Source organism: Chrysemys picta, chromosome 4 (genome assembly GCF_011386835.1).
Source record: "Chrysemys picta bellii isolate R12L10 chromosome 4, ASM1138683v2, whole genome shotgun sequence".
NCBI classification, from domain to species: Eukaryota; Metazoa; Chordata; order Testudines; family Emydidae; genus Chrysemys; species Chrysemys picta.
This window is the reverse complement of record NC_088794.1, coordinates 152835218-152858480: the sequence shown is the minus strand read 5'-3', so window position 1 is coordinate 152858480 and position 23263 is coordinate 152835218. Positions and strand designations below refer to the sequence as shown.

The following is a 23263-nucleotide window of genomic DNA, read 5'->3' as shown; positions in this document are numbered from 1 at the left end:
CTTACTGTGATGCTCTGTACCTCGGGGGACACCCAGGACCCCCATGTACATCCTTGTAAAATGATTGTGTGGTATGCAATGCAAAGTTTGTCATGTCGGGTGTCTTCGGAAGGCTCATGATGCACTGAGCATTGTGTTAAAGTGATGTTATAGTAATTGTTGTTATAGTAATGTTATAGGTTGTAATTTCATGTATGTAGTTACGAGGCTGAAAATGTGTCCTCGTGGCTTAAAGCAAGCCCAGGTGAAAACTCTCCAAGAGCAGAGAGGCAGTTCACACCTCATCAGGGCATGTATGGGACAAACCTAGCCCAGCCTCACAGGAACAAAGGATGCTGGCCTAGACAACAAAGGATCTGCTGGATTCTCGAGTGAGTACCCCCCCCCCCTTTCCTTTGGTCAGTTTGGGACTGCAATGAGGTAATGCTCACCTGACTCCGAAGGGGGGGGGCAAAGCCAAGAGGGGAAAAAGGACATGATAAAAGGGAGAGACATTTGTCCTCTCTCTTCCACCTCCATCTACAGACATCATCACCAAGCGACTGAAGCGCTGATCAAAGGGGAGAGCCTGGCTGAAGGGCAGCTAGCCAGCCTGTGGTGAGAAGTATCTAAGTTTGAAAGGGCACTGAAAGTGTTAAGATCAGCTTAGAATGCGTTTTGCTTTTATTTCATTTGACTAAATCTGACTTGTTGTGCTTTGACTTATAATCACTTAAAATCTATCTTTGTAGTTAATAAATCTGTTTGTTTGTTCTACCTGAAGCAGTGTGTTTGGTTTGAAGCGTGTGAGAGACTCCCCTTGGGATAACAAGTCTGGTACATATCAATTTCTTTGTTAAATTGATGAACTCATATAAGCTTGCAGCGTCCAGCAGGCATAACGGGACACTGCAAGATGGAGGTTCCTAGGGTTGTGTCGGGGACCGGAGATATTGGCTGGTGTCATAGAATCATAGAATATCAGGGTTGGAAGGGACCTCAGCAGGTCATCTAGTCCAACCCCCTGCTCAAAGCAGGACCAATCCCCAACTAAATCATTTGGTTGCACAATCCAAGGAGCAGCTGACATGCCAGAGGCTGTGCGTGAACAGCCCAGGAGTGGGGGTTCTCACAGCAGAGCAGGGTAAAGCTGGCTCCCAGAGTCAAGGATTGGAGTGACCTAGCAGATCACCATTTCGGATAACACCAGGGGAATGTCACACTTACTCAAGAAGGGAAGATGTGATGCTGGCTGAAATTTAACTAAACAATCAGTATCAAGCGATGATTTTTTTGAGCAAAAACCAGACTGTTTCTTTCAAAGCAATAGACAACCTGCCCTTTCTGAGAACCATTGACAGTCTTCTCAAGCCAGGGATCCAGTACTTCCTAACTGGCCTTCCCCAGCCAAGAAGTACATGGATCCCATGCACAGGTTTTGGGATGAAGTTCTCTCAGCACCTCCATTACCCCAGTGATCATCGCTGATTGAAACTAGCAGGAAAGATGAGGCCCTGGTCCCTGAGGCCTTGCCCTGTCTCACCATAGAAGCAGACAGCCCATTCCTAAACTGATCAGTCTTCTCTGCAAAATAACACATTTTCTTGCAGTGGGGTGGGCTCAGATCAGCTACTGAGCTCAGGCAGTCTGGATTTACTGGGCTCTACCACCCAAAACAAATCTGCTATGTAAGATTTTGTGGATGCGATGGTGGAGGAAAATGACTTCTTTTTGCTTCCTCCCAGGCCGCACAGCATAAGAGTTTTCATAGCTTTCTGCTGCAACTAGTCAGCCTTGGCATGAGACTTATGCCACTGCTGGTCTAACTGTCTTCCCTCCTATCTCATTTGCTGCAGATCATCAGTAAGTCAGGGTGACCTGTGAGAATAAAGCTAGCAAACAAGCACATCTTGTATAATTATGTAGTGCGGGGTAGCTGCAGAGTAAAGATCCTTTGTGTATAAAACGTTTAAAAAAAAAACCCATGTATAAAACCACCTGTGGTGGTGAGAATACCACTTGCCTTAGCTCTGTAAGCCAACTCCATCATGAATCTGGAATGTGTGACAGATAACATTTCACTAAGAGATTTCAACATTTATGGTGAAGCCTGCCCTCTAGCAACCTCAGTTTCTCAGAGGTGCACCCTCCCTGATTGCTAATGATCTGTGCTGGGTGTTCATTTTTTTGTCTGTCGTTCTTTTTCTTTTCTTCTTGAGTGATCCTGAAGGGATAATGACAGATAAACAGAATTAGAACTAGGAGCTGAGCTTGGAGACACAGAGTTCCATGTTCTCAGCTCAAAGCAGGCTTAGTCATACTAGCCATGATAGCTGCGCCGCTCCTTGCTTCTGGGGAGGTGGAGTACTAATGCTAACTCTTCTGACTTTATTTTAGGAGAGAAGATTGTTATAATCTTAATCATCAGTAAGAATCTTTCCCTTAATCTTCATTGTAGCTGCATCTACGTCTTAAGGCTTGGTTAGCTGTGGCAGTAGCAGAGACATATTTATACATGGGATTCAGGCAGCACTTTGAGAACTAAACTGTTCATCCAAGCAGCAACGGCAGGGATGGGGAGTTCAGAGCCGATAATAGGTCAGCATTAGGGGGAGTATAGACAGGAGATCTGGAATTAGTGCAGCTCTCCCACATTTTAATGGATAAATCAACTACCCTCTTACAAAAACAAAAGCCCTCCCCACAAGGAACAGTTGTCAGCAATGGATTTGGGTACCTCAGAAAGATGGCAGCTGAAACAACTATTTAACTTTTAAATAATCTGTAAGTAAAATAAGTATTTTTTAAAAAATTCTGGTTTTAAAGAGGGGGGCACTTTTAAAAATGTTATATACATGCGCTAATTGATGTTTTCCTTTATCCTTTAAATTTAAAAAAAAATCTAAACGTATAAATTGAATATCACACTCAAGAATCTGTCCATTATTGTATACCCACCTCTGGTAGTTTGAGAGAGAGCACAATTCCAATGTAATCGCCTCATTACATTGGTGCTTATTTGATGAACAACTGGAATCACCTCTTCAATATGTATACTGAGTTGAGGTAAAATGTTAAATATATAGCTATTCTAATTGTATACAATTTAAAAAAATATAATTTGCTAAAATGTTATATTGGCATCAACTTGAATAATAGAGTGTGGTTTCAATTCATAGATTGAACCCAAATCTAGGGGACATTACCTTTCAAATTATGTGGCATTACTTCACCTCCTAAAAGTCTAGGAGTCAGTCATGCCTGGCCAGTCATACATTCAGAATTCCTTCATGAAATAGGAGATAATGGGAAACAGTAGTAGTATTGCATGCAACATTAGTCAAGTCAGGAAATTCCAAAACTTCAGCATGCTTTGGCAAAACTAACTTGGCGATGTTGCACATGCTGTTAACAAGAGAAATGAACAGAAAGTACTGTGGACGAGTTGATTATACTGGAATAATCTTAGTTCTAAGATTTTACTAGTTAAGGAGTTCTTAATCTTTCAAGACTAACATTTTGTTATGAAATTAAATGCAAAAAATTAATGCAAAATCTAAAAGGAAAATAATATCTGGAAGCAATTGTCTTGAAAATTTTGGCTTAGCCAGTAAAGCGTGTAAATTTCTTTGAACCAACAAGTGCAGACTTGGCTAAGCAATGTATTTATGAGCTGTTTCTGATCCTGGTAACATTTACACGCATGTAACTTTAAGCACCATGAGAAATCCCATTGACTTGAAGCATATGCTTAGGTGTTTGCAGGATCAAGGCATCAACATATAGGCACTGTGGCACACATGACAATATCCAGCAATATCCTGGGCAAACCTTATGGAAATAAGTTAAACCTTATTGAATTACATTTAATATCTTTGTTGGGGGGGGGGAGGGAATTGTATGGGACTTCTGTAGGAGAAAGAAGGATTAATGCAATCTCTGGGAGATAAGGTGAATTTCAAATGACTATGCTGAACAGTATAGCAGATGTGATTTCTATTTGGGACAATAAGTATGAAGTGGAATTTCTAGGAAGTACTGGGGAGAAGGGTATTGCAAAACCCCACCTACAGACTCTGTCTTTGAAGCGTTGCGGAGGGGAGGATCTTTTTGTTTGCTGATCGCCTGTGACATAAGGACAGTTCAAAGAACCAATCTGGATTCACCAGAGACCATCAGACAAAGGAAAGAACTTTTGAATATATAGCCCCAGTTGAAACTGATTCAGGGCCTTTGTTCTGATCCAGCAAATGGGCAGGACCTCCGGTTCATGGAAGGCCCCAATCCTTAGGGAAGAGTTGGAAGGACTTGACTTACTGACGCCCCATAAGACCTGAGAGCTAGTTCTGAGCCCAGGCTGTTATGAACTTGTGACCACAAAAGAGCTCTCTTGGGGGGAGGGGGCAGGGAGAAGTGGGAGTGAAGGACTCACCTGCCGGAGTCCTTATTGGAAAAAGATGGGGGAGGGGGGTAAGGGAATCTCTGGTAAGATTATTAGCATGCATGTAGGTTCTTGTATTGGTTTTAATGTTTTCAATGTAGAGCTTTTTCCTTAAGAATAAAATATGCTTGTTTAGAAAGAACTGTGTGGTACCATATAACTGGGATAATTTCACTTTGTACAGTCTCTGAGGGGAGAAGTGAAGCAGGCCTGCTGAAGCAAATTGTCTTTTGCTGGGAATAACAGTGAATTCAGGGAACTGTTCGGCCTGGAAATGCCCTGGTCAGCAGTAAGAGAGACATGTGTCATCACCCAAGAGGCAACAGCTCGGGGGCTGGAAGCCTAAGAGTGTGTGTGCCTTTGCTGGATTACTAATGGGGAATAAAGGTGACCCTGAATTGTGACAGGCATAGTGCATCTAGGTCTGCACCTGTAAACTTTGTATATATGTGGTCAGGATGCAATTTTCAAATTATCACCACTTTCTTTAATCAAGACCACTGTTCTTCAAATGAAGTTAAGGCACTAGTCCTCAGTGAGGACTCCAGACATGTCAAGTTTCAGATGTTTTGATATACCTTAATGTAGTTATATTTATTTACCCATCCTCACTGATCTCAACAATGGATGAAGGGGTTTTATTGTAACTTCCTGAGAATTAACCTTTAGGCAGAGACCAAGCCTGCAACCTAAAAAGTCTGTGTTCTAAGAAAGTGAGTTTGCGAAAACAGCAATGTTGGTGTGGTTATAAGTGAAATCACTTTGCAGTCTCAGGTATTATGGGGTACTACCAGGTACCTACTATAAATATAGATAGTCAAATGTACTGCTACTAATCCTTCTCCTCTAACGTTAATGTACAGTCCTTAATAATAGAAATATTAAGGCAAATGCAAGTCAGAGCCACCACTTTAAATAACCAAGGTGTTGCACTTCAAACGACAATGGTTTGTATAAGCAAATCAGTAGACAGTATTTGGTCCTGCCATGAGGGCAGTGGACTGGACTCGATGACCTCTCGATGTCCCTCCCCGTCCTAGAATCTATGAATCAACACTGTTTTGTTCAAAACCAGCAAATAAACTAGAAGTACATGGTGAGACTATTAAGCACTTAGTTGGAACACTGTAATTTAAAATACTTGATTCTAATATAAATGTTTTAAGACTTACCTGCTCTGTAGAGATTTTGACAAAACCTCAAATTTACCCTGCAGCTGTTTTCATACTATACAGTCTAAACAAATACAATTAAAACATTTAAAGTTTTTTTGTTTTTGTTTTTTGGAAAAACCCCTAGAAACTAAAAATAGATTCTGTTGTATTTTAATTTTGCATTTAATAGAGTTTTGAGTTTATTTTGTTTTATGGCAATTGAGAACCTAGTAAGTGTTATCTATTTTAGCCTGTTTGTCATGTATTCAAAGAACAAATTGGAACATTAAAAATATATATTTATATCTGACCCTTTGTAACAAACACATGTACTGCAGGAAGCTTTTAATGCCTGTGTGGCTTTATTACTAAGGCAACGAGAACTGGGCAGATGGAGTGGATTTTCTACTATTAGCAAGGATTTCTGTGTAACATGGTAACAAACCAAGTTGACCCTTAAACTCCAAAACAGTTTAATAGCTTTTAAACATCTTGAAGATTAAATTATCCAAAGTCTGGACAGACTAATAATTAGAATACATTTGTGTAAATTTAAGTATTTCTGTACAAATAAAGGAAAATAATTAATATGTTTTCCAACTGGAATAAACAAGACAGATTTATGTGCTCTTTCAAAATTGGAAATTCTGCTGAATGCGGGACAGGATCATGAGCAGATATACACAGTGCTTAGTTGAATACTTTTGGTATGGCGAATACTTTGCCTACAATAGTATTTACTTGCTTTGCCCTTCTTTGGCTCGATGAATTTTTAAAAGATTGCTTTCTGGATAAAGTGTGTACCGTAGAGTGCTTTAGCATTCTTGTAAATATTACAATTACGGATCTTGAAAATTGCAGTGGAAGAGAAGTTGAGCTATAGACAAAGGAGAAAAACTACACTACAGCCTTTTGATTATGGTAGTGCCCTTTTGCAATATTGCCAATATTCTGATCCTGTTGACAGATAGTTAAAATAGTTTGAGACTGTGCCATATTTTAACTAGGCACGTATTAAAACTGCTACTGGCCTTAAATGCAGGCGGTTCTTATTTTTATTAACACTCCAGATTTTTTGGTTTTAAGGTAAGGAAAAGTAAAGACACTGGGGAGATGAGCAGCCAGGTGTAGGGGCAAGGGGAGTTAGCAAGCTCTGTGGTTTCAGGGAAAGAGGGTTTTAGTTGTGGGGACCTGGGGGCTGTGCGCTCCCTGTTGTGAGGGGGAGCCCAGGGCCCCTATAATGAGGCGTTAATGTGTTACGTGCTCCCTGCCACTGCTGCCTCGGCTTCCGGCACACCCCACAAACACCACTGCGTCACATTTTAAGAAAGAGGTGAACACATTATGAAAGGTCCAGAGAAGAGAGACAAAAATGATTAAAGGTCTAGAAAACATGACCTATGAGGGAAGATTGAAAAAATTGGGTTTGTTTAGTCTGGAGAAGAGAAGACTGAGGGGGAACATGATACGTTTTCAAGTACATAAAAGGTTGTTACGAGGAGAAGGGAGAAAAATTGTTCTTGTTAACCTTTCAGGATAGGACAAGAAGCAATGGGCTTAAATTGCAGCAAGGGCGGTTTAGGTTGGACATTAGGAAAAACTTCCTAACTTGCAGGGTGTTTAAGCACTGGAATAAATTGCCTGGGGAGGTGGTGGAATCTCAGTCATTGGATTTTTAAGAGCAGATTAGACAAACTGTCAGGGATGGTCTAGATAATACTTGGTCCTGCTTTGAATGCAGGGGACTGGACTACAAGACCTCTCGAGGTCCCTTCCAGGCCTATGATTCTATATTTCCAGTATACTCTTTGCTAACTAACTGGATGTATTGTACCACACAGCAGTATTCACAATCTATACCACCCTTCATTGTCACCAGTATCAACTGAGCAACATTATCTAATCTGGAAGCACTTGTTGATTGATGTTCTGGCCACTGTAGGTTTTTTTCTGTTTCTTACTGGTACTCCATGACCACCACATTATTTATTGAATCCCATAATCATAAGACTTATATAATTTAATTGTGGCTTTCCTTTTGTGTATGTATTATTTTCTATATAAGTGACTTGTTCTTTGTATGTAGTTTTTTTAATTGCCTATAAAACTCAAGTTATTAAAAATAGGTGTAATTTTCAATTTCCTAAATTTTAAAAATATCCCTGCACAAGAATAGTGTTTTGCTCCCTGAAATCTTATAGATGAAATGCTGATTAGTGAAACCCTGAATTATAAATGTAAACAGGTTACCGGTTTGTATACATCTAATAACAAGTCTTCAGGGCTCCTACAGGGATTACCATACATGTAAGTGATTGAAGTCTTTTACTTACTTATTTGGGGAGAGGGTGAAGTCTTTTACTTACTTATTTTAGGGCCTTGCTACTGTAGGTATAAAAATAAACCTTCTAATGGGATAATTTAATATTGTACATTGTAATTTATTTAGACTGTTTAAATTAGCAAACTGCTTTTGTATATATTTGCTTTGTAGGCTTCAGTAGAATGGATAGCAGATGGCTATGTCTGTATTAGTACCATACAAAGAAGCATTAAGGTTTAGGAACATTTGAAACAGTTTGGGATCCAACAATGTGTCTTTGTTGTTCATATTTTATTAGGTTTAGTTCATCTATATGTTTAATCATACCTGAACAGTTTTAAAATACGTGATGATATCACTCTAACAGTGGTGAATTGTGGATTATTGGGAACTCCAACATGTGAGCTACAGGGGACTTTCTCAGGTGCTCGTTAGGCCTGTCTTCCATACAGGAGAAAATCATTGCAGCAACACCATTTCAGGCATCTGTAATACAAACTAGCTATCATTTGTATCCAGAATGGTCTACAATTCTACAATATAACCACTCCAACTCATATTAATCTATTAGTCTAATATTTCATTTGTTCTTTGAGATCCTCTTAACCTCCATAGAACCACATTGATGATACTGGCTACTTTAGCTGCTACCATGACTGTCATATTTTGCTGCTATGAATCCTCCTCTCTGAGGGATCCTTTGACTTTACCTTTTTATTGTTATAGCTTATTAGTAAGGTCCATTTTGTTGTTTACTGGAAGTAATGATCAAAGAAATACTGGAAAGTGCAACGACTTCCACTGAAACAAGCCTAGTTATTTCTTTTTACAGTATTTTCTTCTGAACAATGCAGTACAGGGCATTGTCCTCTGTATCCAAATGCACCAGGTGTATATTAGGAAAAACTGAACTCAATAATTCTAGACAAGGTTGTTGGTTTAATACAACAATGTGAGAGAGAGGGTTGTTTTCCTCTTTCTCATGACCTACTTTACTGAGCAGCTGATGCACTATTGAAACTTGCTAGATTGTGGAGTAGTTTCTCAGATGACATTTTAAGTCTTTAGAAATTGTATGTATTCAGGCTAAAATGTGACTTTTGTAACTCTGTCTTTGCACCCATCAGTAAGTAGTAAGCAGTCTTGTTTGGAGAAACCATTTTATATGATTTAGCGTTGCACTATAACAAACTAGAACATTTATGTAACTCCTTGTAAGCCTGAAATTAGGACAGATGTCGGTAACCTAGATGTTAGAAGATTTTTGAGCACTGGCCACGTAGACATGACACACAGTTCTGTATGCCTGTTTTAAGTAGCTCATATATAAATTGGCTGTACATTGTACATGTTCTACTGGATATTGGGAGATCTACACTTATATCTTTAGATATTAATTTGTCAAATTACCTTTTGCTTCTTAAATTGGTTTTCCAGTGTATATAGTTATACTTAATGCACAGAGAACTAAGAATGAAGTCTACTGAATTCTCTGTATCTTAGATTCCTTTAAAGTCTATCAAGCATTGATGAAAATGGATCCCAAAGTTGAAAGTGTATTACAAACTAATAGCTTTTGTTAACTGTCATTGATTCTTCAGAGTTTCTAAAAAGCTATGATAAAACTTCGTCTTTCCTTTTTCCTTCATGATATTGCCTCAGCAGACACTATAGAAATTGCTTACCCTGTCACAGAAGAGACAGAACTCTTTTCAGAGTAATAAGTAGTTTTTGAGGGGCGGGAGTTATAAATGTGCATATATGCTGTTTTGGATACAGTTTTCTTTAAATCCACAGTATAGAAGCCCCCTCCATAATCCCTTCCCCATCCTTCATTACTACTTTCTGCTTGCTGGTGGTTACAGAAAATAACCACCTTGTGGTTTCCCTAAACGAGAGTGGAGTTTAGGTTCAAATTTTGATCACTTTCTCTTATTTAAATGAGAGTGTGAGAGAGAAAAAATTTAAACTGGGTTTTTTATATATAGTTTGGTGTTAAGTTGTTTCTAGTATGCAGTAGTTACTGAAGTTTTTCAGGGAAGGATCCAAGATTCTCTGGATCCAGGACTGAGGACTAGTCTACATTGGCAAGGTTAAAGCGCTGCCGCGGCAGTGCTGTAACATGGCATGTGTAGCCGCGGCAGAGTGCTGGGAGCGCTCTAAAAAAACCACCTCCACCAGGGGCGTAGCTACCAGTGCTCTAAAAAAAACCACCTCCCTCTCCCAGCGCTCTAAAAAAACCACCTCCACCAGGGGCGTAGCTACCAGTGCTCTAAAAAAAACCACCTCCCTCTCCCAGCGCTCTAAAAAAACCACCTCCACCAGGGGCGTAGCTACCAGTGCTCTAAAAAAAACCACCTCCCTCTCCCAGCGCTCTAAAAAAACCACCTCCACCAGGGGCGTAGCTACCAGTACTTGTGCACTGTCTACACTGGCACTTTACAGCGCTGAAACTTGCTGCGCTCAGGGGGGTGTTTTTTCACACCCCGAGTGAGAAAGTTGCAGCGCTGTAACGTGCCAGTGTAGACAAGCCCTAAGTCTGAAGATATGAGGTAGTTTAACAGAAGATCAAAGTATCTAGTCTGAGAGGCTCTGAATGCTTCTCAGTTTCCCTCACAGTCTTCTTCAGAGAGAAAACCCCTACCAGTCATTTGTGTTCCACATTTGGTAAGGAGTTGGAGCTACAGGTTGGTTCCTGTTGTATTTCTAGGGTTTTCAGGGGTTGACACAGCCTCCTCCAATCCAAGCAATGGATCCTTTGAGCTGGTGGGGTCTTTGTAACCAGCTTTTCCTTCAGAGATTGTTTTAAGGCCTTTGTTTGCCTTACAAAGGGAACCCTTGTTGGGCTTGTCAGATCAGAGCCTGACTTATTCACTGTTCAAGTCTCTACACAGACTTCAGATTTGCAGAGGAAAGCTGCAGGCTGTTGGGCCACAATATATTACTGCAGCTTCTGGGTTTTCTTTCTCGGCATTGTCTGTTTCCTGGAGTTGTGCTTCCTGGGCAGTTACTTCTCTCTGGACTTTTCATCTCAGAAGGGATTTGGCCTAGAGCTCTACCTTTGCAGTTTGTCAGCTTTGTGAAAGAAGATCCTTCTTCTATGGATAAGGAGAGTGTGCACTCTTGAGTTCTGGGACTCCATCCCCTGAGAGGCAAGGCCTGCACAGGCTGACTGAGGAGGAATAGGCAGGGCCAGCATTGGAGCTTCCACCCCCTTAATTATTAGCCACAGATGATTCTGCCTTGATCACTTCCTCTTCTATGGATGGCAACAGCCTTTCGCTATCTAATGAGCAGAATGCTTGGAATTTTCAGACTTAAACTTCAGTTACAGCCAACTTACACAGAGTTTGGCATACTACGTCTATTGAGAGGGAGAGCTTGCATTCCCGGTGAATGAAGAGCGTCTAGATCCTGCTAGGGAGATGTTGAACCACCCATGTGCATAAAATAAGAGGCAAAGATCTTCAAAAGTCTCTAGTGATTTGGGGTGACTGATTTGAGACAGCTTCAGGAGGACCCATTTTCTGAAAGAGCTGCTCTCTGCATCTGCTCTCTGCAAAAATCGGAGCCTCTTTAAAGTGTCTTAAGAGGGCCACCAAAAAACTCGAGGCACCCAAAATCTCTTGGCACTTCTAGAAAACTTGGCTAGTCTCTTTGTCAAGTCTGCAGGGAGGGTTTTCAAACTGTAATGCCAGCATATCTGATTTTGTCATAAGTTTACAAGATGTCACACTTTAGAGGAAAGGCTTTTTATTCTGTGCTGGTGGACAGCTTGCACAGTTTGGGAGGAAGGCATATCCCTCAGAGAGTCCTGTTTCAAGACTGACAAAATATTGAGGCATTATAGCTATTCCCACTGGACAAACTATACACTGGACACTTGGCTTGGGTGTATCCAAAAGGAGAGTAGATATCCTGGCCATTAAGGAAGGATGGAAAGTAGCTAGATATTCCTTAACGATGCCATCACTACAAGATTTTCACCACTGGGTCTCAAGTTCCCAGCACAAGATGGAGCAGAACTCCTATAGCTCTAAGAATTTTTGACTTTCTGACACAGTAATAATTCCAGCAACTCATGGGACCTACTCCAGTACTTAGTTATGGTGATTTGATCTTTGGTCATGCCTCTTTCCATTCTAGCACTCTTGAGTCTGAAATTCAGATCTTTGGATTGAGATGCAAGCACAGATGGTGAAAGGGGCTTATTCTCCCACTGGGGGAGCTGAACTGGCTGCAGCAGCAATGGGTATTTTAAGGGAAAAAATCCAAATGTAGATAATGTCATGAAGGAGAAAAGTTAACTGTTATTCTAAGAATTATATTTTTAGTTAACTGCTAGGATTAAGTCAGCAGAGGAAACAGAATATCATGCATTGTAGATTCTGTTAAAACACTACCTTTTAATTTTTGGTGGGGTTTGTTTGTTTTTAAAAAGACTTAGGCCATCATTTTCAACCCTGGATACCTAAATATGTATGTAAGAACTGAACATCAGGCAAATTTCAGTGGAAAAATTTGGCCTTAGAATCCAAAGGAATTTTCTCTATCCCATTTTCAAGGGTAGTTAAACCTTGGGCCTAGAATCTTGGCATTTATTTTAAATGGTTTTATGAACATGTCTGTAAACCTAAATCTATTTGTTTTTATCTGATTTTAAATGTTCTATTTGTTTGTTTCTCACCAGGGAGACTGCAGCTATGAACTGGAAATTCAGCCTTATTTAAATATGGACGATGTTAAAACCTCAAATGCTCAAAGGAGTAAATGTCTTTCCACCAGCAACTCTGAGGCTCAGAAGGCATTTTCATCCAGAAAAAACGTGGCACAAGGATCAAAAGTAAAACTTGGTTCCTATTCCTTAAACGAACTTGATACAGAATGTATTTCACTGTTTAAAACAACCAACTTCAAGGCCACAAAAAGAACATCTGCATTAAATTTGAAAGTGCCTGCACCATGTACAGAAGTTAACATTTTAGATTCTTTTTCAAGTGCAGAGGACCCTGTTTCTGAATGTACTGTACATAAAAGTCTACCAGATAACAGAGAAAATGTGACATGTCACTTAAATGAGTTCACTGCCCCAAGTGATCTCAGTGGAAATGTCACTAGTTGTGCAAATGAAATAGTAAAGGAATGTAAATCTGTAAATCAAGCCTGTAGGTCACTGGACAGAAACTGTGCAGATTCTGGTTACAGCAGCTTCACAGAGGAGAAATCACCGGTTTCATGTAGCTTGTTTTACCTACCTGAAGCAGAGTTGGATTCATTTGCACTCACAACTCCAGCTGAGGATCCTTCACTGATAAAAATATTAACAAATGTAAAAAGGCTTTTGTCACAATCTCCTCCACCTTTGAATAAACTCCATGATTGTGAAGGATTGGAGAGAACCAGAGAAAATGAAATCCAGCAGCCTGTTCCTTTTCAAAAAGTTATTTCCAACACATTCACAGAGGGATTGCAGGGCAAAACCTCTGACTCTTTCACAGAGTTCCAAAATCCATCACTTCCCCCTCAGAAATGCTCAGAATTAAATGTCTCCAGTAAATTGTGTTCCTCTATAAGTAATTGTCCTTCAGAACCAAGCTTCCTTTATGAGGCTTTTGTTGGCAAGACAAATAATGGTCTTAGCTGGGACGACATCTTCGACTGTGAAAATGGAAAGCACACAGAAATTCAAAAGGACAATCTAACAATGGTAGATCATGCTCTGACAAATAGCCCTTCAGACAGAAATTCAGTTGATGGATATAAAGAGGATTCTGAAAAGTTCCAGGAAAATATGGCCACTGACCAAGATGAGAGCATAAATTTATTTGAAGATGAACATTTTTCTGATGCTAACAATGCAAGCCTTTCTAAGTACAATTGCAACAAACTTTTAATGTCATCAGATTTGTGTGATAAAGATGCACCAAGTGCTGGACAAATTTCTGAAGGGCATAGTTCAGATGAGTGCTTTCTAGACAGTGATGCAAACCCCAAAGAATCATTAATAAGCTGTAGAACCAGAACTTTGAAAATATCTGAAAATATGGATATTGTAAGCAAACAATTTCTGGATAATGAAGATCTTTATGACTGTTCTCAGGAATTGTTCCCTGTTAACTTTGATCTAGGGTTTTCTATTCAAGAGTCTGAGGATGAACAAACAGACATAAATAGTAGTAGTATTCAAAACTCAGATGGTATCTTTGGCATTCATGTAGATGTTAAACCTACTAGCGGTGAAAATGAGTCATCAAATGATAACTTGAGACCTCCATCTCCACCAAAATTGAAAGATGAAAGCATTGCAAGAACAAACTTTTCTACACCATTATCCTCACAAAATCAGAGAACTAATCGAGTAAAACTGACTGAAAACTGTATCCCAAACATTTCTCCTATGAAGCTAACAGAAGAAAAGGAACATGGATCATATGATTCTTTAGCTTCTGCATTTTCCACACCGAAAGGTAGAAAGGTTATGAATGTTAAAGTCCTCAAAAGAATTTCTATGAATGCCTTTTCTAGAGTCAGGCAGGAAATTCCCCAGATGCTGCCTACAAATAAAGTAAATACCAACACTGTTAAAGTCGTGCTAAGTTCAGCTTTTGATACAGCAGACCTCCCCTCAGGAAAGACTGAAAATCTGGACCATAGACAGCTGCATGTTGAAGGTAAGGTGTCAACTGTAGTTAATTAAAAGGTTGCTCATACTTCCATTTAAAAAAAAAATAATCTTCCTGTAGAATTTAATAATTCATGGGTCCTCACCCTTTAGGTTGTGATATCAGGAGTGTGGGGAAGAAGCACAACCCCTAGATTTCCGGGGGGTGGGGGAAACAACCTTTATGGCTATGTGGGGGTGGTTCCCCAAACTCTCTTGGATGGTTAACACAGTATGGATAATATACACAGGTTGCCAGAGCATCAGCTAATAACTCCTACCAGTCTTACTGATAGGAATAAATTATTTTCTCATCACCCTTGAGCTATCATAAATGAAAGAATTATTCTTTGTTCAATAAGGGTTCCTTTGGATTACAGCTGAGAATGTTTTTTCTTGGCAGCATTCAGACTCAGCAGTGGGTTATACCATCTGATTTTTGAGGGGAGAAGGAAGAGAAATGTTGGTGCATAATCCTAAGGAACTTTAGTTTCTATAAAGCTTGCCTCAGATTTCACTTGCCTTTTCTTGGTTAACATGCAGAATACATATTTAAACTTGTCTGTTTCAGGCTGAATGACTATGAGTACTGCAGCAATTGGGTCTAGGTTAAACCCCTAAAATCTGTGCACAAGTACTGTTAGTGTGAACATGTGAGATGCAGTTACGTGAACTGTAGCTGCCTTTAAAGCCTCTTTTTAATCCTCTCAGTGTCTTATTTGTAATCATCCTGATCTGTTACTCTGTAACCCCTAAATCCATGCTTTCACATTTCTGTATCATTGTTCTAAATGGGACAGAAAATGTATTGACAGATCTGTTTAATTTTAATTGCACAGTGACTGACTTGCATGGTAAATATTTCCTGACAATAACGTCTGCTGGAAAGTGGATTGCCTTTATAAATGTCAGTTTATAAAGGTCTCTCTCTCTCTTCCCGTGTGTGTGTGTGTGTGATCTTCTATTTCTCTCCCTTGTTCTAGGTACATCTATACCACAAAATTCATAAATTCCATAATCCTGTCCTTAAAAGCCCAAACCTTCCCATCTGATCAGGGCCACCAGTCTTCTCTTCCCTCCTCTGTCCCTCCAGCCCACTTATCTCCAAATAACCTTGAACTACTTTTGACAATAATCAAGATCTAATGTTACTGAACTTGATTCTTAGGGCATACTGAGGTTTGCTTCATGGTTTCATTATTACTCTTAAATGTTGAAAATAACCCACTGCTGAGCAGTCTTTTCCTGCAGCTGAAGAGTTTTCTCTTCTCCCACTACGCCCGCCCTGCACCTTCTCAGTCTCTCCGGTTATTGGATTCTCTAAAGACTCTTGTTTGTTTTGTTTTGTTGTTTGTTTTTGCCAGAAACCTAGGTTCCTTCTAGAATCTGTCTGAGGCACATTTCTGGGACTCGCACTTCTCACTGTGCTATGTCTATATCTGGTCAGTCTTCAGGATGTTTGAGCAAGCAACTTCAGTAAACTCTTAAATTCACTAAATTTAAAAAACAAATTAAACCTAGTTTAAAAAAAACAGAATTAGTGAATTAGGTCAGTTATTTCCAACTAGAACAAGATGTAGTGAATAATCATAGAAACATAGAATATCAGGGTTGGAAGGGACCTCAGGAGGTCATCTAGTCCAACCCCCTGCTCAAAGCAGGATCAATCCTCAGGTAGTGGAATCTCCTTCCTTAGAGGTTTTTAAGGTCAGGCTTGACAAAGCCCTGGCTGGGATGATTTAGTTGGGAATTGATTCCGTTTTGAGCAGGGGTCTGGACTAGATGATCTCCTGAGGTCCCTTCCAGCCCTGATATTCTATGATTTTAGCCATTCGGTCCCTAGTCTGTAGAAGTGCATGGGATTGTCCGTCTTTTTATAAATGGAGATATCCCATCTCCTAGAACTGGAAGGGACCTTGAAAGGTCATCAAGTCAAGCCCCCTGCCTTCACTAGCAGGGCCAAGTACTGATTTTGCCCCAGATCCCCAAGTGGCCCCGTCAAGGATTGAACTCACAACCCTGGGTTTAGCAAGCCAATGCTCAAACCACTGAGCTATCCCTCCCCCCAGGACTCTGCATTTGTCCTTGTTGAACCTCATCAGATTTCTTTTGGCCCAATCCTCTAATTTGTCTAGGTCCCTCTGCATCCTATCCCTACCCTCCAGCGTATCTACCGCTCCTCCCAGTTTCATGTCATCTGCAAACTTGCTGAGGGTGCAGTCCACGCCTCCTCCAGATCATTAATGAAGATATTGAACAAAACCGGCCCCATGACCGACCCTTTGGGCACTCTGCTTAATACCGGCTGCCAACTAGACATGGAGCCATTGATCACTACCCGTTGAGCCTGACGATCTAGCCAGCTTTCTATCCACCTTATAGTCCATTTATCCAGCCCATACTTCTTTAACTTGCTGGCAAGAATAAGGATGATTACAATTTAATGTTTGAAGTGCTAGGTATTATGACTTATTAGTGCTTCTCCCTAAAGTAGTAAAACCAATGTTCACCTCACCTTCATTCCGTTGCAAGCACCAAAATTAAAAATAAATAAATAAATAACCTCGCCAATTGTGGTTATAGCAAGTCTCAGGCACACCTTGGAGAAAGAAATTAGAGAAGGTGAAAGGACTGCTAAAATAGCCCCTTGATGGCTCTTACTAGCAAACTAGAAAACTCATCAGAGAACATCCCTCTGTCAAGGAACTCCATGTAAGAGTCACAATGGACAGCTATATCTTGGGCAATGTAGGGAATCTGGTGTCTTTCAGAATACATCAAACAGGGTATAATTCTTTGTAGTTCACTAGAAAATTAATACACAGACTGTTGCAGATTTGGTAAAAAGAGTTTTCAGTCAGTTCCACTTCTCTTCAGGTTGTGCTGGAACAAAACAAGAATGTGGCGACTAAAAAGAAAATAAATACTTAACTTGTTCACTACTAATATGGGGTTTTATCCTCTTACTTTATTCCCTCCACTCTTCATCTTCTGTTCTGCATGGGTAATTACTTCAATGCAAAGAAATACAAGGAAAGTGAGGTTTACAGTGTATCTCAGTAGGAAAATACTTGTTTTGGTTACCAGGGCTAACAGGAACAATACTTACTACATACATCAATAAATAATTATTATTTTTAGTCATCTTCAAAGCCAGATAGATTTTGATTGTTTGGTTAGAGCTATATTGTGTGGTGGAGAATACATTTTCTTATGATTGTTATCTGTTTACCACTCCTCAGTAGGAAGTAGCAGCGAAAGTGAAGAAGAGATTGTTTTCCAAAGGAAAAATAAGAAGAAAGGAAATGTTTTGAAGTCTCCTGATGTGAGTCATTCAAAAAAAAAAGAAAGTTTCATTAAACGCCAAAGCAAAACTCCTATCTGGAATCCGTAATTACATTTTAATTTATTTCTCTTTACCAAGGTTAAGGATAACAGTGATTTTGAATCACCAGTTCATGCTGCCAAGAAGCGTAGGCATCCACTTAACACAGTAAGTAAATGCTTGAACAAGACATAAAGAAAATGTGTAAAAAAAAAAAATTTCACTCAGCTTATTTTAAAATGGCAAACACTTTCCCAATCACTATAGAATCTTTCCTACTTAAAGAAAAAAAAACTGCTTTGGTGTACTATGAGGGACGCTGACTCACTAACAGAAAGCATGCAAAATACAGCAAAGTAAAGCTTACAGTGCATTTTAAAATGTGCTGAGGGACGGCATCTCTTGCAAAATGGCCTCCTCTTCATTCTAATTCTAATCTTTAATTTCTCAAATTTTGGCTCTTGGTCACATTTTTGGATGCAAACTTAATTTCTGAAATACTCCCTTCACAGGGTGAAAATCAAGATTTCTAAAGGTCTTAGAGGATATCTGAAACTTTTAGAAAAACAGCATTTGGAAAATAAAATTGGGGGAGTCAGTCTTAGGCCTTGGCTACACTCGCGGATTCACAGCGCTGCTGCGGCAGCGCTGTGAAGCGCGAGTGTAGTCGCGCCGCCAGCGCTGCGAGAGCTCTCTCGCAGCACTGCAAGTACTCCACCTCTCCGAGGGGAACAGCTTGCAGCGCTGCGAGAGAGCTCTTACAGCGCTGCAAGTACTCCACCTCTCCGAGGGGAACAGCTTGCAGCGCTGCGAGAGAGCTCTTACAGCGCTGCAAGTACTCCACCTCTCCGAGGGGAACAGCTTGCAGCGCTGCGAGAGAGCTCTTACAGCGCTGCAAGTACTCCACCTCTCCGAGGGGAACAGCTTGCAGCGCTGCGAGAGAGCTCTTACAGCGCTGCAAGTACTCCACCTCTCCGAGGGGAATAGCTTGCAGCGCTGCGAGAGAGCTCTTACAGCGCTGCAGGCGCTGATTACACTGGCACTTTACAGCGCTGCACTCGCTGCGCTCAGGGGGCGGTGTTTTTTCACACCCCTGAGCGCAGCAAGTGCAGCGCTGTGAATTGCCAGTGTAGCCAAGGCCTATGGGTATGTCTGGTAGATTATTTTGCGGACTAGCTATGCTAGTGTCTTCCTTTCCCCCTCACTCCCCTCTTCCTGCCTCCAAAGCTGTCTAGTCCAGTTGCTAGTTGGATAGATCTCTTCCACATCACTCAAACCATCATTGCAAGTGACATTAACTGGCAACTTTGGCATTCTCTGGAGTGAAGCCCAGCAAGCCAGCTGCTGTCACCCCTGCCCTTCTGGAAACAACAAAGACAATACAATTCTGGGAAATGTTGGATTTCAGTTCCACGGCTCGTCTATATGTTGTCCTTTAATTAAAAAGTAAAACTAGAACGAATTTCCCGTTTCAGGTGGGCAAAGAGCAGCAGACTCTGCAGTAGCTTGAATGATTTAAACTAAGGCTTGTGTACACCGTTTTTTGCACTGATTTTACAAAATTGTTGTAAAAACGAATTTAATTAAATTTGTACGTACTCCTAGTGTGGACACACTCACGTTGGTTTAAGCCAATGTATATCAGTTTAGCCATTTTAATTTAAATACCATTTATATTTAGCAGTATAGTTAAAAAATACCAAATGGTTAAATAAAACTGATCTGGGGTTTTAAGACTTTATGTTTAAAAAGTTAACTGGACAATGAATTATTAGATGTTTTGGCTTGCCTTTTGCAAAACCTAATCAAATGGAATATTATCCAGAACTGGAAACAAAGATTCACTTGTTTAAGTTGTTTATAAAGCTAAATCATTTATGTTGAGCTTTTAGAACTAGCTCATCAGGGGCCTGATCCAGGACCAAAAGCATCTGACCCAAACTCACTAGAATGTTTCTTTCTTCTCTCCTTGTCCCCTAAATATCTTATTTAAGATGCCCATGGAGGGGTATGTGGCAATGACATATACATTCACAGGTTCAAGAACAGAGCCGCTCTCCGTATAAGGATTAGTAAAATAAGAGTCGTGCTACCAATAAACCCACAAAGCTTTCATATCATATTTGACTTGATCTCTTTTCCAAATGACATAAGCTTCCTTCTCCCTTCCTCAGAAATGGATGCCTTCCTTATTTCATTGAAAGATTACTACTAATGTTCTTTATGTGGGAGTATAATAATCAACATATCAGACTCACAGATTGCTTAGGTCAGAGATTTTCAAACCGGGGCTGGGCCCCACTTTCTTAGATAATAGTTGATATTGAAGAATAGCAACTGAATAATTATGAATGGTTACGTGACAGTCTTTTTCCTATTCACTGAAGTGTTTTTGTAACATACTCTAGTCAGACTTATCTAGTGATGAGGGCATGGATTTTCACAAGAAATCAAACAGGACTGTGGATTGCGACATGAGCCGTAACAGGGAACAACTAAAAGGTGTCAAAAGGCAAAAAAGTAATGTCAAGGTAAGAGCTTTACATGTTGCTGTTGATATGCTTTTTGTATGGATCTTAAAGGCTTGGAATAGTCAGCATTTCAATGATAATATAGTTAACTATTAGGTTTTGCAATATTATATACACACATGTCAAGGCTGATTTCCCCACTCTGGCACTTCGAGTGCAGAAGGAGGGGGCCTGCAAGGATTTAAAAAATTAATACTGGCCACTCCAGGCTTGTATTAAACTCCCAAGGTTACAGCTTCTCTCTGACCTTGGATGGGTAGATGCTGCCACCACCCAAGTGCAAAAAACCCTGTGAAGCCAGAAAGGCGAGGTTGGGAATTCCTTCCTGTGGGGTACCCTCAAGCCCTTTCACCTCCCATCCTCCAGGGAAGAGCTGAGAAAGAAAAACAAAGGAAATCATCTGTTGCCACCTGCTAATTAAACAACATGTGCACAAACCTCTTAGACACACAAATCCCCCAATCCTGTTCTGAAAAAAGGGTACATTTTATTAAAAACAAAAAGAAAGAAAATATATTTGGATTTTAGGCTTTTACTAGATTTAAAAATCCCATTTACAAAAATTAAGCATCAAGAATATTCTAACAACTCAGGGACTATATGCTCTCTGCTTTCAGCATTTGAATCAGCCCCCATTTTGTCTTTGGCTACTCCTTTCTACCCTAAGTTGCAGGACTTTGTACTCTTTCATGGCTTTCTCTTCCTTTGATTTCAAAGTCTGACATATAAAATCTGTGGTCATCGGAGAGCCCTGTGTCTCCTGAATTCATTAATTGATTTTACTTATCTACAGTATGAGTTCCTCGGAAGTATGCTACTGTAAATCACTCACTTGTTTGCATTTTCTTAGAGTGCAGCCAGACAATTTTTAGATGAAGAAGCTGAGCTTTCCCTACAAGAGGCAGAGGATATTTCATCTGATGAGAGCGATTCAGAGAATGAACCAAACTCCTCACTCAATCAATTCCTTAATGATGAGACACAGTTCACAGAGGTTTTAAATGGTAAATGAAGAAAATCACTTTCCCTTCTATTAAAACAGTGTTTGAGATTTTTATTTGTTTTTTCTCTTGAAGGTCTGATCTCACAGATAACCATTAGACACATTTTATCGAGGAACATACTCCATAAAAGGCCAAATATTTCCATGCGGTGAAAGCCACGTGTGTAAAAAGGGGGAGATACACAATGTCCAATTGTTGTATGTGAGATCTGAAAAAGAAAGGAGAAGGATGGGAAGGAGGGTGTGTTGGAGAGGAAAAGGGGAAGATTTTCTAGTGGAAGTGAGAGGTGTGTGAATAGACAAGGAATTTTAGCTGAGGCAATATTCCACATGCCCCCTTTTACTTCCTTTCTCTCTCCCCCATTTCCTTTCATCATGTGGGGGCAGCTGCTTCTCCTCTCCCCCTCCCCCCCACCCCCACTTTCCTTCCTTACGCTGCAGGGCATGTGGGCTCTGAAAGGCTGGAATCACACACTGCATCTGACCCCAGGCACGGGGACCTCTCCTGCTGCTGGAGCTGGATGATTGGCTCCTGTTGGTGGTGGAGTGTGGAGGATGGATATCGTTTTCTTCTTAGGCGGGGGGTAGCCCTTGTGGGCTCCTTGTTTCATTCTCACCTTTAATCTAGTTGCGGGATCTCTTGTGATTCTGGGAGGTAGGCAGATCACCAGCTTTGGGGTCTGGAAGGGATTTTTCCCATATGGCAAAACTGACCAACTGCTATGTGGGTTTTCACCTTCTCTCCTATATCCTGGTTTTGAGGGGTTCCAATGACAATTGTCACAACTTGGGCAGGTTCCGGTGCGGGTGGAGGGGTAGAAAGGGTTGATGTGAGGTCCCTGTAACCCATGCAGCTGCTGGGCATTGGTATTGGGCACAGCCTTGCATGGAGAGAGGGTGCACCTTTGTGTGACATGGCATATGGGTCCCTTCCTCTCATCTCTCATACCTATGACATCAAGGAAGGGAGCAAGTCGGCAATTTGCCTTCCAGTCTGGGTAGGTTTGAGGCTGCAGAAGGGGGCATGGCTTTCACACCCACCCTCCAGTTCATAATCCACCAGGGCTATCTGTGCCAGGTGAGGTGCATTAGAACAGGTGCATTGGAAAAACCCTGCAGGGTAGTTTGGAGTGGTCACTCCATTTGGATAATAGTTTTAAATAAAGCAATAGCCCCTGCATTTAACCCTGCTATGGTGTCTGTTTCTCATGGTGTTCACATCCACATCGATTTACAATGCACTTTATTCCTCACTGGGGGCTTCTGAGGTGTGACAGTGTCATGCAAGGTTGAAGAAGTTCTTCAAGGATTGACTGATTATAACCAGGTTGTCTTTCCTTAAGTAATTTTTTTCCCCCCATTATGAATGTAGAGAACCCTCAATTTTCCATTCCAGTTGGAGGCTGTCTGGATCTTTCAGGTCTCCTAGGACGATGCTTTTATATAAAGTGAGGATTATGACCAAGTGCTTTTTAAGATAAAATGGTGTGAACTTACTGATAAAGTTGAGGCAGCAAAGTTTTTCTGCTGGGATGATTCATTGTTTAGTACTTTTTGTGCAAATGGTTGACCGTGTGGGGGATGAGGCAGGACCAAGGAATTAGTAATCATAGAATCATAGAATATCAGGGTTGGAAGGGACCTCAGAAGGTCATCTAGTCCAACCCCCTGCTCAAAACAGGGCCAGTCCCCAACTAAATCATACCAGGGCTTTGTCAAACCTGACCTTAAAAGCCTCTAAGAAAGGAGATTCCACCACCTCCCTAGGTAACCCATTCCAGTGCTTCACCACCCTCCTAGTGAAAAAGCTTTTCCTAATATCCAACCTAAACCTCCCCCACTGCAA

General features: G+C 40.7%; 1 protein-coding gene across 3 annotated transcripts in view; it reads left to right on the top strand.

Moving 5' to 3' along the window:
• FANCM (FA complementation group M) overlaps positions 1-23263 on the top strand; it is a 131606-nt gene that overhangs the window by 99167 nt on the left and 9176 nt on the right. For 2 of the 3 annotated variants that reach the window (XM_065594021.1, XM_065594020.1), the window contains 5 exons: positions 12588-14568; positions 17801-17883; positions 17983-18051; positions 20292-20414; positions 21265-21418. In XM_065594021.1, the coding sequence (XP_065450093.1) occupies positions 12588-14568; positions 17801-17883; positions 17983-18051; positions 20292-20414; positions 21265-21418 (2410 nt within the window). The remainder of the gene's footprint in view (positions 1-12587; positions 14569-17800; positions 17884-17982; positions 18052-20291; positions 20415-21264; positions 21419-23263) is intronic. The other variant, XM_065594019.1, reaches the window with a different exon arrangement.